The following is a 16,560-nucleotide window of genomic DNA, read 5'->3' on the forward strand; positions in this document are numbered from 1 at the left end:
TCCCCTTTGCCGGTTAGTCCAAGCATTTTGGAAATGGAAAGAAAATTTCGGAAATTTCCTTCTTGAATTTACTATATTATCCTTCTACAATATTGCATTTCTTGCTCTATGTTTTTTTTATCTAATTTATATATTCATGTTTAATTTGAATATTATTTTTTAGAATAATTTAAGTGAAATTTGAATAAAGAATTCCAACTTACTTCCTCTGCTTGCTAGTTGCCATTAAGTCAGAGTTTGCTTAACTTAATAATACTTGTTAAATTATTATTTATAATTTATTAAAAATATTACATTTTAAATACAAAATTAATTATAATAAATTTTCACTACTCTCAATTTTTTTTTGCTAGATCATATTTTCAATTTATTAAATTAAAATATTTTTATTAATTAATAATTATGTTTTAAAAAGCCCGGTTAACCAATTTTTTTCTTCAAAATTCAATCAGTTGTTTTAAAAAAAATAAAGGGTAATTTAGTAAATTAACACGTAGAGACCATGAATACATGTTCTGTCTACAAACTGCAGTTAACATAGCTTGAACACAAAAACTCAAAAGAAAACAAATACTAGAAAAGAAAATCACTGTAAATTTAAAAGCACATTGATTTTCCCTTACACTGTAAATTTAGTAAAACACTCTTTTTTTTTTCCTCAAAATCTTAATTGAAAATCCAAAAATTTTAAAAAACAATAAAGAAATATCACAGTCATGCAATAAATGTTATTCATTAAAGTTGGGGATGAAGAAACTACTTAGTTTGAAAAAGAAGAAGATTGGTAGACTTGGTAAGAAGAAAGTTATAATAAAGAAGAAAGAGGAAAACTTTTCTGGTTACTGAGTGATTTAAAGAAATGGGTCTCTCTCAAAATGAAGCAAAAATGGAAGGTTGGTTATATACAATACGTTCCAATCCTCTTGGTTTACAATTCTCACGCAAACGTTACTTCGTTCTTCATAACCATGTTCTCAGGAGCTTTAAAGCAAACCCCATTTCTGAAAAACAGGTAACTTTTTATTATTACTTCCCTCCCCCCCCCCCGGTTTTATCTCTCATCTTTCCTGGGTTGAACTCTGGATTTTCATGTATTTAGAAAAGAATCCATTTTGCAGACTGTAATGAAAACTATATAGTTTTTTTTTCTTTTAAATGACCTGAAGCTAAAGTAATTTGATTGTTTTATACAACATTTTGGATTTCAACTTTGTTTGAGTGATTGGTCTTTGATTTTGATGACTATAGGAAACAATCCATAAAAGCAATCATCTGCATAGAAACAATAAAGCATAGGGAACTAAGAGTAGATTAAAGATAACAGGATTCAGCCAATTGAGAGGCTTTTTTGTTTTTAATCTTTGGAAATTCAACGGAAGGCTTTGAGGAATTTTGCACGCACACTAAGTGTATGTATAATCTCCTGATTCCCTTAATTTTTCTTCCATAATCAACATATAAATAGCTTTCCTGTATAGATGACCTGGACCACTGTAACGGCAACACATGGAATCTACCTATTTCAATCCCATTGAATTGAGTATCAAATTATGATCTTAAACGAAGTGTAATTTTTGTAATTTTGAATGTATGTTAAACAATTGTTTTGCAGGAACCTGTTAGAAGTGCAGTAATAGATTCATGTATTCGGGTTATAGACAACGGAAGGGAGAGCATTAACAAAAAGGTGTGATCATTAAGTCGCTAGTACTTCGATGTCAATGTTAAAGCTTATGAAGTGTTTACCATGTGCAGGTGTTCTTCATTTTCACCGTTTACAGCATTTTGGATGGTAACAATCAGATTAAGCTTGGAGCAAGTAGTTCAGAGGAAGCAGCAGCATGGATTCGTTGCTTAAAGGATGTGGCATTAGAGGTTTAATGCTATTAACTTACGATCTGGGATTTTAACAGTTATTCATATGATAAAAGCCTTATGTTTTATAATTTCATTTGCAGGAGCCTCCTCCATGTCAAGCAAAGAATTTTGTAGGTTCTCCCACAATGACATGGCCATCTCTGAGGTAATAATAGTTTATGATCTCCTGATTCGGTTAATAATACCTTTTGAGTTTTAGGACAAAGAAAATGATGAGAATGCTTTCGATGTGCACGGAATTAGCATTTATGTCTATTGATATTGATATTCTTGAATTGGTTTCCGGAACGGTAGGGTGGTAACCTTGTTTCGGATAATGGATTCTTCTGGTTTTTATATATCGAAATATGTTATGACCCTTAATGAACTAGTGAGTTGTGAAGTATGCAGTTTCCCTATATGTGCCTTATGTATATATATCGTTTAAATTCCTACACCAACAGATCGGAAAGTACATGGATGAAACTACGAAAGAACTCTGTCAAGTGGCCATTTCGTTCATCTGTTCATGCAGAGGCAACAACGTCTGATGTAATTGCACCCTCACATTGGAAAATATTTGGTTGTCAAAATGGTAAGAATTTAAGCTCCTAAAAACGCTATAAAAAGCAAAGAAATGTATGCATGATTGACACAATAGCATTGCTAATACAGGGTTGCGGCTTTTCAAAGAAGCAAAAGATCGGGGTTCACTTGGAGGGGTAGGTTTCTATTGCGACACCATTCATGATTGTTGTGCTCAAATCATTTTTAGTGTTTATTCGGCTGAAGAAACTTCTTGTTCTAAGCTTTGGGATGATGATCCGGCAATAATGGCGGTTGGTGTGGTGGATGGGACCTCGGAGGCCATTTTCCTTGCACTCATGTCTCTTGGCCCCTCAAGATCAGAGTAAGATTGCTGCATAGTATCTCATCGAGTTCAATTACCTCAAATGTAACACCTGTCTAAATGGGCATTTCTGATTTCCCGATGTTAAAATAACTGTTTGTGTTGCAGATGGGACTATTGTGTCTACCATGGCAGTCTGGTCGAGTGCCTTGATGGTCATACTGATATAATTCACAAGAAGTTATATAGTGATTGGCTACCTTGGTTTGGTTCTATGCCTTTGCCGAATGAAATTCATGCTTTATGTTTCAAATTGATTTTTAAGGTCTTGCAGGGGAATGAAGCGGAGAGATTTATTACTTCAACGCTATTGGAGACGAGAGGATGATGGCACATACGGTACTAAATTAAGGCAAGCTCATGAAATTTTCTGGAAATATTATTTTCAAACTTAACATTCTGTTATCTGTTCTTGTCACAGTGATTCTGTACCATTCCGTGGCTCACAAGAAGTGTCCGCCCCAAAGTGGCTATGTTCGTGCTCACCTTAAAAGTAATGCATGCTCTAGAATACGAATATATAAAAGTTCATTCTCCTGCGGTATGCATTTAAATCTGGTTTTCTGATTGAACCTTGGCAATCTTTGCTCACTGCCCTTACTTATTCAACTTCTTTAATCTTAATCTGTTGTCCAGGCTTCGGATTTACGGATAAATCCTATTCTTTTTCTTTTCTATGAAAACTGCATGATATACTTACAAGCCAAATCTATTGATTGACAAATGTTGTACCATTTATAATGTCATATAGATACTTCTTTTTCTCAATCCTCTTGATTCCATGGTCCGAAACATAACTGTTTTTATCTGGTTTTGGATACCATTCTGCATTTTTATGTTCTTTTCCTTTATGAAAAAGCATAGGTGGGGGATATGTTGTCACTCCTGTGAACCAGGGGCAGCAATCTACTGTGAAGCACATGCTTGCTATCGATTGGAAGTTGTGGAAATCATATCCTCGGCTGTCAGCTGCTAGATCCTTGACAATTCTGATGCTCATGAGAGTTGCAGGTCTCAAACTACTCACTATTAGCAGTCAAAATTCCAGTAGTTTCATTTCGTCAAAGGTATGTTAAATGTTTTATTCCACTTACAATTTGCAGCCTTAAGGGAGCTGTTCAAAGCCAAGCAAAGAAATTCTTCTTCCATATGCTTGTCCAGGGAGTGGCTAAGGCATATACACTTGCCTCAAACCGAAAAACCGGATGATAAGACTGACACTGAGAGCGATAAAAGTATTGAGGACAATAATTTGATCAATAATGAGGTTGAACAACCAGCATCGTTGCATGTAAGTCTATCAGGTCTAAACGAAGAACCGGATGAGTTCTTTGATGTACCTGAAGAATCTGAATTTTCAGATTACGATCACTTGGAGAGTGAGAGGCCTGGCGAACCAAGTTCCGAATTGCCTCCCCTGGTACTCACTTTTTCATTGTTATATATCCTTGTAATATACCAGTACTCCAAACCAGAAGTTGATACAGTATAGGGAGCCTGTTTTTCCTGCATTTTCCTTGTAAATATCAGTGGAATTCTATCACCTTGAGTGTCTACAATGACACCCTTGGTCGACCAATCTAGTAATACAATTCTGACATAAAACTTTCTTTCAGAATCTACTCTTTCTGTGCCAAACTGCTTCACGCAGATCCGATTAAACGGCTTTTGACTCCTTTGTTCTTGGTCTGATTTTCAAAGTCATTCAGTGAAATTCATTTCTCTGGTTTTTCTCATTTTCATTTAACTTTTGCAGAACTTGCATCAGCCAAAATTAACGTCAGCAGCCAGTTTCGTGCGAAAGTTACATGACCTTGCAAGTGAGTGCAATCATGCTAGCCTCTTGAGATCTATGTTACTTGGACTCAGTTTTGAGTGTTGAAGCAACATAGCTTGAGATAAATTGATGAATCAAATGCACCCTTTTTTGTGGTTTCGAAATTATTTTCTGATTATCAAGTGTTGATCTTATTCATGCTGCAGCTCAAAAGAAGGGTTACATGAACTTACAAGAGGTGGCTACAGAAGACACCAAGCTCTACTGCTATGGAAATTCACTCCGAAAGGATCTGACCGCTACTTTACCTAGCAGTTGGTCACCTGGCAATCCATCTTTGTTCTTCATTCGTGGTCAAAATTACCTACAAGACAAACAAAAGGTATTAATTCACTCACTTCAGTTCTGTTTTGTTTTCAAAATGTAGACTTGGACTCAAATGTGAGTGTGAGATACGAGTATATTCAATTATTCTCTACGTTTTTTCATGTATTTTGAGCGTTCTCGGAAGGTCATATCACCATACCTCTATCCAAAAATTTGTCAGCACAGACATCAAACACAAATACTTCAAGAAAAATGAATAGTCAAAGAAGCATAGGAGAAGTTATTTGTTAGGAGCTTGAATCGACATCAAACAGCTTCTTAATCCATAAAACTTCCTCTTTCCAATCCCCAAAGTTTTACTTGAAAAAGAAGAGCTTATCCTTAATGCTGAAACTGAATATATGTTTTAGGACTTGGGTTCTTCATTTTCCCTAAAGAATCCATATCCGACATTTCTCTCTCCTACACGTATCTGGACATGAATATGGGGATGTTCGTACTGACATGTACTCATATTTGACACTTACCTGAATCTGTGTAACATAGTAGGAGTTTTTTAAATATATACAATGAACTCTAAAGATATAATTACTCCCTTTCCAAATCTGCATGTGGTAATTTTCCTTTAAAATCTTTTAACTTCAATCTATGTGTTGAATTTCTAATCTTTCTTGTAGATTAAGGCAAATGGAGCCTTGATGCAAATGGTAGGGGCAGACTGGTTAATATCCGAAAAGCGAGAAGACAATCTTGGCAGCCGACTAGGTGGTATTGTGCAGGTTTGAGCTGTAACAATATGTGTTTAGTGTAGGGGTGCAATCTAATCAAGCCAAGCTCAATTTGTAAGAAGCTTGAGCTTGACATGAGTTCAATTGACTTTTACTTTTAAAGTCTGAGCTCTATTTGAGATAAAGGTTGAATTTAAGTTCAATTATTAACGCTCAAGCTCAAGTCCTAATTGGAAATAAAAAAGCTGCTAGCTGCTCAAGTCAAGCATGAGAATACTCAAATTCGGTTCATTCAATAGCTTGATTTTGATTTTCTTTTTTCTCGAACCAAATTCAAGTAGCTTGCTAGCATAGATATGTGACTAGAAAATTAACTTTGGTGGTATATTCATTGCAGAACCATGCAGCACAAGGTGGACCAGAATTCTTCTTTATTGTTAATTTCCAGGTATGTGTGATTGTTATATAAACTGATCTGCCTTCACTGTTTCATTAACAATCAATCACATAATATTCTCCCACAAATATGAATCAGATTCCTGGAACGCCGAGGTATACACTGGCAATGTACTTCATGATGAAATCTCCTTTGGAAGATCACACCTCGCTTTATAAATTTGTAAATGGAGATGATGCCTATAGGAATTCAAGATTTAAGCTCATACCACACGTTTCTGAGGTGAGACATGCTTTAATATAATACTCCAATTCTTTAATTCTTTTTAAATTTTTCTTTGAAGTATCCTTTGGGATTTTGGATTTAGCATGTTTTATAATCTATGTTTTGACGCACACAATCTGTCTCTTCAGGGATCATGGATAGTGAAACAAAGTGTTGGAAAGAGGGGTTCCTTATTGTGTCAAACTCTTGAAGCTCAATATTTCAGAGGGAAAAATTATATGGAGGTACATTGTTTTCTTGTTTTTGCTTGTTAATACGCTATTGCAAATGCTTTTACTCAATGCCATTGGACTTCAACACGTATTCAGACTACATGTGCATAGAGGTATTATCATTTAATATATCAAAAACTGAAAAAGAAAATTCGAGCATGCTTATATCATCTACATACTCATATTCGACACTTCCCAATCCGAGTACGAAACCAACGCTCTACAAGAAACCGATGCTGATATGTCCTACGTTACAGTCTAGGGTGAGAGTATTGGACACAGGTATCTTTGGAAGGTCGTTGGAGGATCATATCTCCATTCCAATGTTTGGTCAGATATAATTTTAAAAAAAAGAAATGAATAATCGAAATAACATAGAATATGTCAATCGTGTAGTTAACAATCAAATACATTGAAAATGTGCAGGTTGATGTTGATGTTGCATCTTCAACAGTGGCACGGAGTGTATGTAACCTTGTTATTGGATATTTTAGCAGTATGGTCCTTGAATTGGCATTTGTTATACAGGTAAGACATATCTTCCTACATGCATGGACAAGGATAGAAAAAAAAATTAAGTAAAACATGATATTGAAAATAAATTTAGGGACTAACTATGGAATTTGACCTAAACATTACTAACAAGGGTTTGCATTTTTATTATTATAGAAGTTCCTTTCTATCCAGTATCACACTATGGCTTATTTTTCATTTTATTGATTTGTTTTTGGTATCTACTTCTTCAGGGTAATACACGGGAAGAGCTCCCTGAAACCCTTCTTGGAACAAGCAGACTTAATCGTGTTGATCTATCCAAAGCATTGGTAGCATTGCCATAGACTAAAAGGGTTTATGGTCTGGTTCGAATTTCATAAATTTTGAAATGTTTTTAGTGAAATTGGTTGGAATTAAGGTCGAACCGGTTTTAATAATCCATTTTACTACCCATTACTAATACATATAAAAGGGAAAGGCTCAAAATAATCAAATGATGTAAAGGGAATTTCAATATTTCTTTACCATTGGTTCAATCAAGTTGAAAATTGAAAAAAAGAAAATGAGTAGACTTGGTTTTGATTCTTTGGTGGAATTAATGTTAGACGTAAAGTGTTCATTTCCATAATGATGAGCTTCTATTGTATGATTGAATATAATTGTGTTTGAATTTTCTCCTTTTTTGTTGTTTCAATTTTACCAATATTGATTGAATATAATATAATTAGTCATATATGCCAGTTTTTTTAATTGTAAAAGCTTTTTTTTAAAAAAAAATTAGGGAAATTTAAAAAAAAAAGAAAAAGAAATTATTCAGATGTAAAAAATATAATTTTTTTTAATAAATCAATACTATAATTAATGAGATAATAAAAAATAAAATTTGAAATAAAGTAAATATTTAAAAAAGATCATAAATGTCAACGGTAGAAAACCCAAGAACAAACGGAAAAATCGTTACGAATACGGCGTTTTCACGAGAGGGAGGGAGAGAGAGAGAGAAAGAATGATAATCCCCGCACCGACACCTTAAAAATCCCCGCCTCAATCTCGTGCATGAATTACCGGGTCAATTTATGATTTTTTCTTTTTTTTAGACTTTCCTTACCCGGTTAAGCAACCGAGTACCCAATCCCTATCACCTGCTACACCCAGTCCCTCTGTCGGTGCTCCAATTGTCGGCACCGACACGCCAGATTTATTGCCGGTAATTGGATGATTTTGGGGGGGGGGGTCTCATTTAGATGTTTTGTGGTGTACGATATTCTGGTGGGATTTTGAAAGAGTTAATTGGCAGAATGGAAATGGGGTCCACGTGGGATGCTTTCATTTCCGTAGGGTGATGTACTTTGACTACACTATCCATCATGCCTGCACCTCATCTGCAACCCACTGTATTGGGACGTCTTTGCAATTTGCGCTCAACAACGATCTTCAACATTATTACAAAGATAGGTGACCGTAGATTCTATTCTACATAGTAATGCGCTGATAGCACAAAATCATCATCTAGGACCAATGCACTTTCAAGCAATATGCTCAATATAACTTGCCCAATGGTCGATCTACTATCGATGAACATTAGGCCAATTGTGTTCATTCCTCCCCAACAAATCAATGCTATGTAGGTCATCCAAGTTCTTCAACTCTTAGACAAATGTCTTTTACCATATCGAATTGCATATAAAGCATATAAGCATATATTAAAAATATTAGCGTGTGTATGTGCTTCTAACGATAGTACATTGGCAATTCGTCACTGCACGATACAACACACAGATGTGCAAAAATTCAAAATAGATGTAAAGTAATAATTATACTAATTTATGTTTTTATTTAATAAACAAGTTTAAATAATAGCTTTACAGTTTTTTAATGCAAGTGTATCATATATAAAAGATATATAACCTCTCTTATGCATGATAGACAAAGATTGGGATTAGAAAATTTAACCCAATTGCATTTTTGTTGACATTTTTAGTTGTTACTAACCCACTCACTATACCACCATGTGTTAGGTTTAAGTCAAAACATTTAAAAAGAAATTGTGACTAAATCTCTTAATTTCTGTATGTATATCTATAATTATTTTGTATTTCTTTTATTCATTTAATATGTATATATTAATATAATACCAATGTATTGAAAATTTAAATATGAAGTGCATCATAATAAATGTATCTCTGTGACATGTTGATTTTTCTATTTGTTAGATGGAAATAACAAGAACAAGGTAAAAGTAAAATATATTAAATATTTACTGTGCAAAAATGGGCCCATCTCTAAACTTGGCCCCACCGAAGTCTCTGAGATCACATTTTTGTCTGTGTACGGCTGATGCTCCAAAGTGGCCCCACCCAACACATGATCTAAGGAACATCAAAATGATCCTAGAAAAGTAATAAAAACAAATCTTTGAGGGTACTCTCGTCTAAATAAATTCAGCAATGGCAGCGTGGCAGAAAATTATTATTCCAGGTGGATAAAAAGTAATCTAGGGTTCGGATCCCCAAGCAAAATCACGTGCCATCCTACCCCACATCACGTGCTTGCTACACTTTTAGTTCTCACCGGAATCTTCTTACTTCTTTACTTCACTGAACTTAGCTGGAGATGAGCGAGCTTTGGTTCGCTGTTGTGGGCTCCACTGGCGACACGCTGAATCTCTGCCTTTGCCACGCTGGCAAAGCAACGTGTACGCGTGAAATGGGTCCCCCGTATTCAACATGGTCTCTTGTTTGCACGCACGATGCACATGATCATATGATACACTTGAAAATAACTTAATTGTTCTTTTTTTTTTTAGGGTTGAAAATAACTTATTGTTAAACATAAAAATAATTAAAATTTGAGATAAGAGTAATACACATAAGAGAAATTTATTTATGTTGATTTATAGTTTTTCTTTTATTTATTTATTTCCCTTCATATGAGTGTAGCATACGATTTTTAAGTTTTATTATTCAATACAATACTTAGAACTACCCATAGTTTTTCTCTAACATTTAAATAAGAGGATGATGTGCTTCAACGCACTCAGACCCACGTCCTTTTACATTAGCAATAATATCGATACCAACTGAGTTAAGACTCAATCGACATAATTTTCCTTTTCAAATTATGTTCATTTATAATTAAATATATTAGAATTTATATAGAATATATGATATATTAAATATGATTATAACGTAACATTAAAAAGTAAACATGGATATATAATATAATTTTTAGCCTTTGAGCTTGGTAACTGCGTCCACTTTGGTATTTGCATTTTTTTTTTGTTCATTTTGATACCTAAACTTGGCAACAAGATCCATTTTGGTCATTGAACTTGGATTCCGTCAAAATTTGATGATATAACTAATGTTTTTAGAATATGACTGGATTGGTTGATTGAACCGCTTGTACCAAAAATTGACCTGTTTACTTGTCCAAGCAAAGGGGTTAATAAATTGTTCGAAACCAATAAAAAAAATTGGGACAAAAATCAATAGTTAAGCAACTTGAACTAGTTTAATAAAATTTTTATTTTAAAATTTTTTATGAATTTTTAATGAACATTATATGTGACACTCTAAGATTGTACCATGTAATCACTTCAAAATTTATATAAATTTTTTAATTTTCAAGTGATGATGTGTCACATTATTAAATTTTTAAAATTTTCAAGTTTAGGGAGTAAAATGAATTTAATTATCAAATTCAAGTACCAAAATAGATAAAAAAAATATAAGTATCAAAGTGAAACTAATTACCAAATTTAGGGGCTAAAATTTATATTATTCCAATTATTAAATATATAAGTACAGTACCGTAATCTGCTCAGTTATTAGGCCCCTATGTGGAAGCTGACTCAATTGACCATTTTGCCCATGCGATGTTCATTGGTAAACAAAATTGCAAAGTACATGTTAGTCATGGAAATATAGGAAGGTTACCCTGACTTTCCCTTCATCAACTCCATGTGTGTGTGACAACTAATTGCTAATTGAAAAAGACATATTCATATATTACATGATAAATTGACTATCTTTTAAAGAAAAATATATATGAATATTTATAAAGAAATTGAAAATTTGTTGCCATACGACTGTCTAACAATAGCACATCATGTGAGCATCAACTAGTACCAAATTATTTGTTTTTACACATAATTAGTCAAACTCAATAGAGTGTAAGCTATGAATTAATTCAATGATTTTTTTAAACAGTATGTTTAAAATATTAAAATATCTAATTGGTGATTAAGATTGAAATGTGAACAACTAGTGAGTTAACAACTTCAACTCAAAACTTAATTTCAATGGATGCTTCTTTTTTGTCTTAAAAATATATTTTTATCAAAGAATTAAAGAGATATATAAATAAATGTCCCCAACACATTTTAATAATTATAATATATTTGTTGAAAAAAATATAGACAAAACAAAACACCTTTCTCTTCTTGTCTTTAAAGGGAAGAAATGGTATGCTTATAAGTTATCATAGGTTTCATGAGACTGCTATGTTAATAATAATCATAATAAAAAAATGACAATTTATTTTTAAAAAATAATGAATATAGAATGAGCATTGGGTGAAAACTTTCCAACCTAACATGAGTGCATGACTCCAACACCACTCCTTTCATTTCAAATGGCTAAATAAAACCTTGAAAAATTAAAATAATTAAAAAGAAAAAATATGAAGTAAAAAAATAGTGTAAAGGGGGACATGGGGGGCAATAAGGGGGAGACACAAGACTTCAACATCAAGACAACAAGGGGAAAGTAAAGGACAGCTAGCAATGAATTGAAGTGATAACAATTATTATTATCATTATTAATACCCCCTTCTTCAAATCTCTCCTTTTATTTAAGCCTTTCTTTCTTTTCTCTCCCTCTTTCAAAACTTTCCTCCTATTTCCCTTCCCTTCCTTCTTAATCAAGGTATTGTTTCAATGTTCATGTATTTGATATTCAGTTTGAATTTTAATTTCCAAGGATTGGATTTTCGAACTTGTTTGGTGGCTCAGATTTTCAGAATTTTTTGGATGTTTTTGAAAATTGGGTTTTTTTTCTATGGTGGGAAGATAGTTTTGTTGGAATTCTCAGTGAACTTTTCCTGTTTGGTAGCTGAGAAAGTGGAGGAAATGACAAGGAATTGAATTGAATTTGAACCGAATTAGTAAAAGTAGTATGATTTTGTTATTGGTTTCGGTTTTTATTAAACACTGTAAACATTTTGAAGCTTTCTGCTGCTATTTGATTCAATGAATGAATTTCACTGAATTTCAACACTCAAAGCAATTTATATACTGACGAATTCAATTTTGCCAACTTTCTTTCAGGTTTCTCGAGAAAATTCACTTCATTTTCCTGGAAATTATCTCTTAATTCCAGAAAGTTTTGCTCACTGATTAGTAACAAAGGTTTGCTTCAAAATCACTCTGAATTTCTTTTATCCCTCAAATTTCGAAAAAGCAATAATTTAGTAATGGCTACTTTTAACTAAGACATTAAAATTAAAAAAATGAATTAATTTCAGGTTTTTTTTATTGGTTGTTTGCAGATTTGTTTCAATTGTTAGTGCCATATAGTAAACATGATTGGATCAACGGATTTCATTGATGAGATAGATTGCGGCAGCTTCTTCGATGACCTCATCGACTTCCCTAACGGAGATGTCGAAGCCTACGACTCCACCGCCGTCATCAACGCCGCCGCGTTTCCTACTATTTTGACAACTCAGCCCGAGTCATTACCTTTTTCTGACTCGGTTTTTCTCAACAACAGTGCTTCCGAGCTTTCCACTGAACTCTTTGTTCCGGTTAGTGTACTGTAACTACTGTTTTTATTCATCAAATAATAAAAAGCTTTTTTATTTTTATTTTTTTATGTTATATTCATATTCGATTAATTTGTAATTATTTATCAATTAAATTAATATTTAGTTAATTTATAATAACAAATGAATTATATTTTATCTTATTTTTTGCTTATTAAAGTTGATTTTTTTGGGAATTTATATAAATTTAAAAATGGTTATTTATTTATTAATATTGATTGTCGGGTGGAAATGTGGAGTCCACCCAAGACTCGAGACTTTCGCATTATTTAGACTAGTAATTATTGCTTCAATTATGGAAGTCACGTGATTCGCCATGTGCTTCCCTTTACTATGCTTAGGTGAAATTATTTGGTGAAACTATTTTTGAAAAAATTATTATTTTAATTATTACCACATAACATAGTTATAAAATTAAAAGAACTCAAAAATTTAATTCAATGGGTTCGTATAATTATTTTCGGTAATTTTGTTATTGCAGTATGAAGATATTGTTCAATTGGAATGGATGTCAAAATTTGTTGAAGATACTCAGTGTGGAGCAAGCTTGACAAAAAAGAAAGAAGATTCCTCTTCAATCAGTGAGGTAGAACAACGGTCCATGTTTCGTGTTGTGTTCATGTTATGTTCATAGGAAGCATATCAATTTTCAAATGTTCATATATTTATGTTGTTTTGGATAAAAAATTTCAGGGATCCAATAATCAATTCCAGACTTGCAGTCCGGTTTCGGTTCTTGAAAGTAGCAGCTCAAGTTCAGGAGTGAAACCATTGCCGCACAGTCCTGAAACGTCTGCCCCCGGGAAATGCGGACGTCCACGAAGCAAACGTCCTCGTCTGGCCACTTTCAATCATCTTCCAGGAGTTCAGATGACCTCCCCAGCTTCATCTGTCAATGAGAACGACATTCCCCAGCCGTTTGCTGTCCCGAAGGTGCTGTCGGATTCTGAGAACTATGCTGAGTCCCGGCTTCTGATCAAATTACCGAAACAAGTCAATCCAGAACATAAGAAGAAGAAGATCAAGTTATCGGTTTCAGCTGCAGCAGCCATTGCTGATAATAGTCAAAATCCAACTGGACAAGCTGTTACGAAATGTATGCACTGTGAGATAACTAAGACACCTCAATGGAGGGCAGGGCCAATGGGTCCGAAAACCCTTTGCAATGCCTGTGGTGTCCGATACAAGTCTGGCAGGCTCTTCCCCGAGTACCGGCCTGCTGCAAGTCCGACATTTGTTCCGTCAGTACACTCAAATTCTCACAAGAAAGTGCTGGAGATGAGAACCAAAAGTTGTGCACTAGCGCCCACCACAACAATGGTTGCCAACAATTTACCAGAGTTGATTCCAAATAAAAGCAACCCAGCATTGGATTATATATGAGTGTCTTACACTGTATACGACACACAACCAATCATGAGTATGGAAAGTGTTGGAAAAATCGAAGGTAGTATGTCGGATACATACTTTTATCTGATTTACACCCGAGTCCGAGTAGTATAGCTTTGTTATTTTATTATCTCTTCGTTCTTTGTTCTTTTTCTTGTACAGGGTTGAAATGGGGGGAATAGAGCAATAGATGACCAATATGTTTAAATAATAGAGAGAGATTGTTATGAGAAAAATTGGGGGAAAAAGGGTAGAGAAAACAGAAGCTTAAGAGTTAGCAAAGTTGTAGGTTTTGGCAATGGTCAGGTCCTTCGGATGCCATTAGTTATTGGAGTTTATGTTTTTTTTTCATGGGAATTATTAATTTTTGCAGTTAAATTGTAGTGGAAATCAAAATTATGAGACGAGTAAGGAAAATTGAGAAGTTATTTTCAATTGAAAATTTCCAATTTTTACTTCAATTCTACATGTTCCACCATTCAAAATTTCCACTTCAATGCTGATATATGAAAAGGAGACTAAAGCCAGTACAAGACAGACCAAGACTACTGAGTTAGAAGCATATTAACGTGAAAAATTAGCGCTATCTTCCTCGGAAAATTTTATTAGGCCTCGAAACTTCGTCCTAATATCTGCCACCGCGAGTTGCTCTCTTGTAGGTATGAGTCACTCGAACATCCCAATTCCGATTACATAACTCAGCAATTACCCTGAACAGATTGGCTTCGACTTCCTCACCAATTTGGCCATGGAGACGGTTCACTACCTCTAAATTATCACATTCAACGACCACCCTTCGATAGCCCCTAGCCCAAAGAATTCGGAGGCCATCCGCATTGGCCCCAAGCTTTGCTTCAAGAACACTACAGGTAACAATGAACCTGCTATAACCAACTAACCAAGCTCTACAATCATTTCTTAGCAAGCCTCCTGCCGCAGCTCGAGGTCCTGCCAAAGTCACAGCCTCGACCACATTCAATTTGCACCAGGAGTCCAGGCAGTACCCCTTCCACCGCTACTGGTTTCTGCGGTATCCTTGGCACTTACAGCCATCAAAACCCATTGTAGACACCGAATTTGGTCCGGACTCAAATAAAAGTTTAGTAATAAATCCAATTTTAAAAGTACACAGAACCGTTGGTTTTTTAATTTAATTACATTTTGGAGAACTTGTTTGGTAAATTTGCAAATAGTAGACTCTTTAACTTTAATTACAAGTTTTAGGTCACCAGCATAATTTTTTAATTTCTGATCTAGCTTAATCAAACAACCATAATTTTCTCATTTTGTCTTTTAACCACAACTATTAATTTAAAACGGATCTTATAGCATCTCACTATAATAAAATTTCACCTTAAATATCACCATAAAAAAAATCTACAAATCTATAGTAGGCAGTCAGGAGTCCTGAACAAATTCAACTTTGATGATTAAAAGATGGCATATATCAAAGCAGTCTTCATCTCCTAAGACTCGAAAGCACATAAAAAACTTATAGAAAGACATCTAAAATTCGGCCATTGCTTAATGGATAGGAGTAATGGGTCGAATTGATGCATTATTAACACTTAAATAATTTTCAAAAGAAAGCTAAACCATTATTAACTGAGCCCAACACAAAAAAAGGTCAAAATAACAATTAAGAAAATCCTAATGAACTAAATAAGCTCTAAATGGGCTTCATCTTCACAATTTAGGCTTTTTCAAGTTTATTATCACTTTCCATCTATATCTAATTATTGTACTCCATTCCAAAATTCGTTGCAAGTTAAAATATAAACTTGAAATACAACAATAAATTTAAGTTAATATATTTTTATAATCTAAAATGTTTAATACATTATTATTAAATAGCAATTTCAATTAAATTAAATAAATTACTTTTATTTTTAGATAAGTTTAGATACATATATCTATACTATTGTTAAATCTCTATTGAGTTAGTGCAATGAATTAACAAGATAACATTTTAATTAATTTTTTTAAAAAAATAACAAATATTACTGTGAGTATTTTTTTATTGTTATTTTTGTATAAAATCTATAAAAGATAATTTAAACTTAAAATATCTATAATTTATAATATATATAAATTTGGAGAAACTTTTAAGCAAATGAGAATACCATTTATTATTTATTATAGGCTTCATGCTCACTTTTGTACCTAAATATTTTTTTTGTCCCAAATTGATACATAAATTATTATTCTGTTACTCGATTTAGTCCTTTTTTTTTTGTAATGGTGGTAACAAAGTTGATTGTCATTTGGCATTAATAAGAATATCTCACCTGATAATTAAGTTTATTTAAAATAAAAAATAAATTTAAATTAAAAAACACCTTTGATCTTGACCCACC

At 33.4% G+C, this 16,560-nt stretch overlaps 2 protein-coding genes across 5 annotated transcripts; both read left to right on the forward strand.

Annotated features, from left to right (window-relative positions):
• Positions 1–689: 689 nt before the first annotated feature.
• LOC107957382 (protein ENHANCED DISEASE RESISTANCE 2) lies at positions 690–7,669 on the forward strand. Of its 3 annotated transcripts, XM_016892895.2 has the most exons (21): positions 881–1,012; positions 1,249–1,409; positions 1,613–1,687; positions 1,756–1,875; positions 1,959–2,023; positions 2,322–2,452; positions 2,533–2,579; positions 2,667–2,767; positions 2,876–2,971; positions 3,042–3,106; positions 3,189–3,308; positions 3,632–3,778; positions 3,871–4,187; positions 4,524–4,587; positions 4,751–4,926; positions 5,549–5,650; positions 5,997–6,047; positions 6,135–6,278; positions 6,410–6,505; positions 6,920–7,021; positions 7,240–7,669. In XM_016892895.2, exons 5-21 carry the CDS (start codon positions 2,004–2,006, stop codon positions 7,330–7,332), a joined length of 1,872 nt encoding a protein of 623 aa, XP_016748384.2. In that variant the 5' UTR covers positions 881–1,012; positions 1,249–1,409; positions 1,613–1,687; positions 1,756–1,875; positions 1,959–2,003; the 3' UTR covers positions 7,333–7,669. The 3 variants fall into 3 exon arrangements, with proteins under 3 accessions (XP_016748381.2, XP_016748382.2, XP_016748384.2); XM_016892892.2 differs by lacking the exon at positions 1,249–1,409 and having other exon boundaries at positions 690–1,012; XM_016892893.2 differs by lacking the exon at positions 1,249–1,409 and having other exon boundaries at positions 694–1,012; positions 3,189–3,260.
• Positions 7,670–11,726: 4,057 nt separating this feature from the next.
• Positions 11,727–14,664, forward strand: LOC107957383 (GATA transcription factor 8). 2 transcript variants are annotated; one of them, XM_016892897.2, is made up of 5 exons: positions 11,727–11,916; positions 12,318–12,398; positions 12,539–12,796; positions 13,296–13,400; positions 13,508–14,664. In XM_016892897.2, the coding sequence occupies exons 3-5, from the start codon at positions 12,572–12,574 to the stop codon at positions 14,195–14,197; spliced, it is 1,020 nt and encodes a 339-aa protein (XP_016748386.1). In that variant the 5' UTR covers positions 11,727–11,916; positions 12,318–12,398; positions 12,539–12,571; the 3' UTR covers positions 14,198–14,664. The 2 variants fall into 2 exon arrangements, with proteins under 2 accessions (XP_016748386.1, XP_016748387.1); XM_016892898.2 differs by lacking the exon at positions 12,318–12,398 and having other exon boundaries at positions 11,842–11,916.
• The last annotated feature ends 1,896 nt before the right edge of the window (positions 14,665–16,560 follow it).

The sequence above is a fragment of the Gossypium hirsutum genome, chromosome A05, assembly GCF_007990345.1.
Source record: "Gossypium hirsutum isolate 1008001.06 chromosome A05, Gossypium_hirsutum_v2.1, whole genome shotgun sequence".
Taxonomy (NCBI): domain Eukaryota; kingdom Viridiplantae; phylum Streptophyta; class Magnoliopsida; order Malvales; family Malvaceae; genus Gossypium; species Gossypium hirsutum.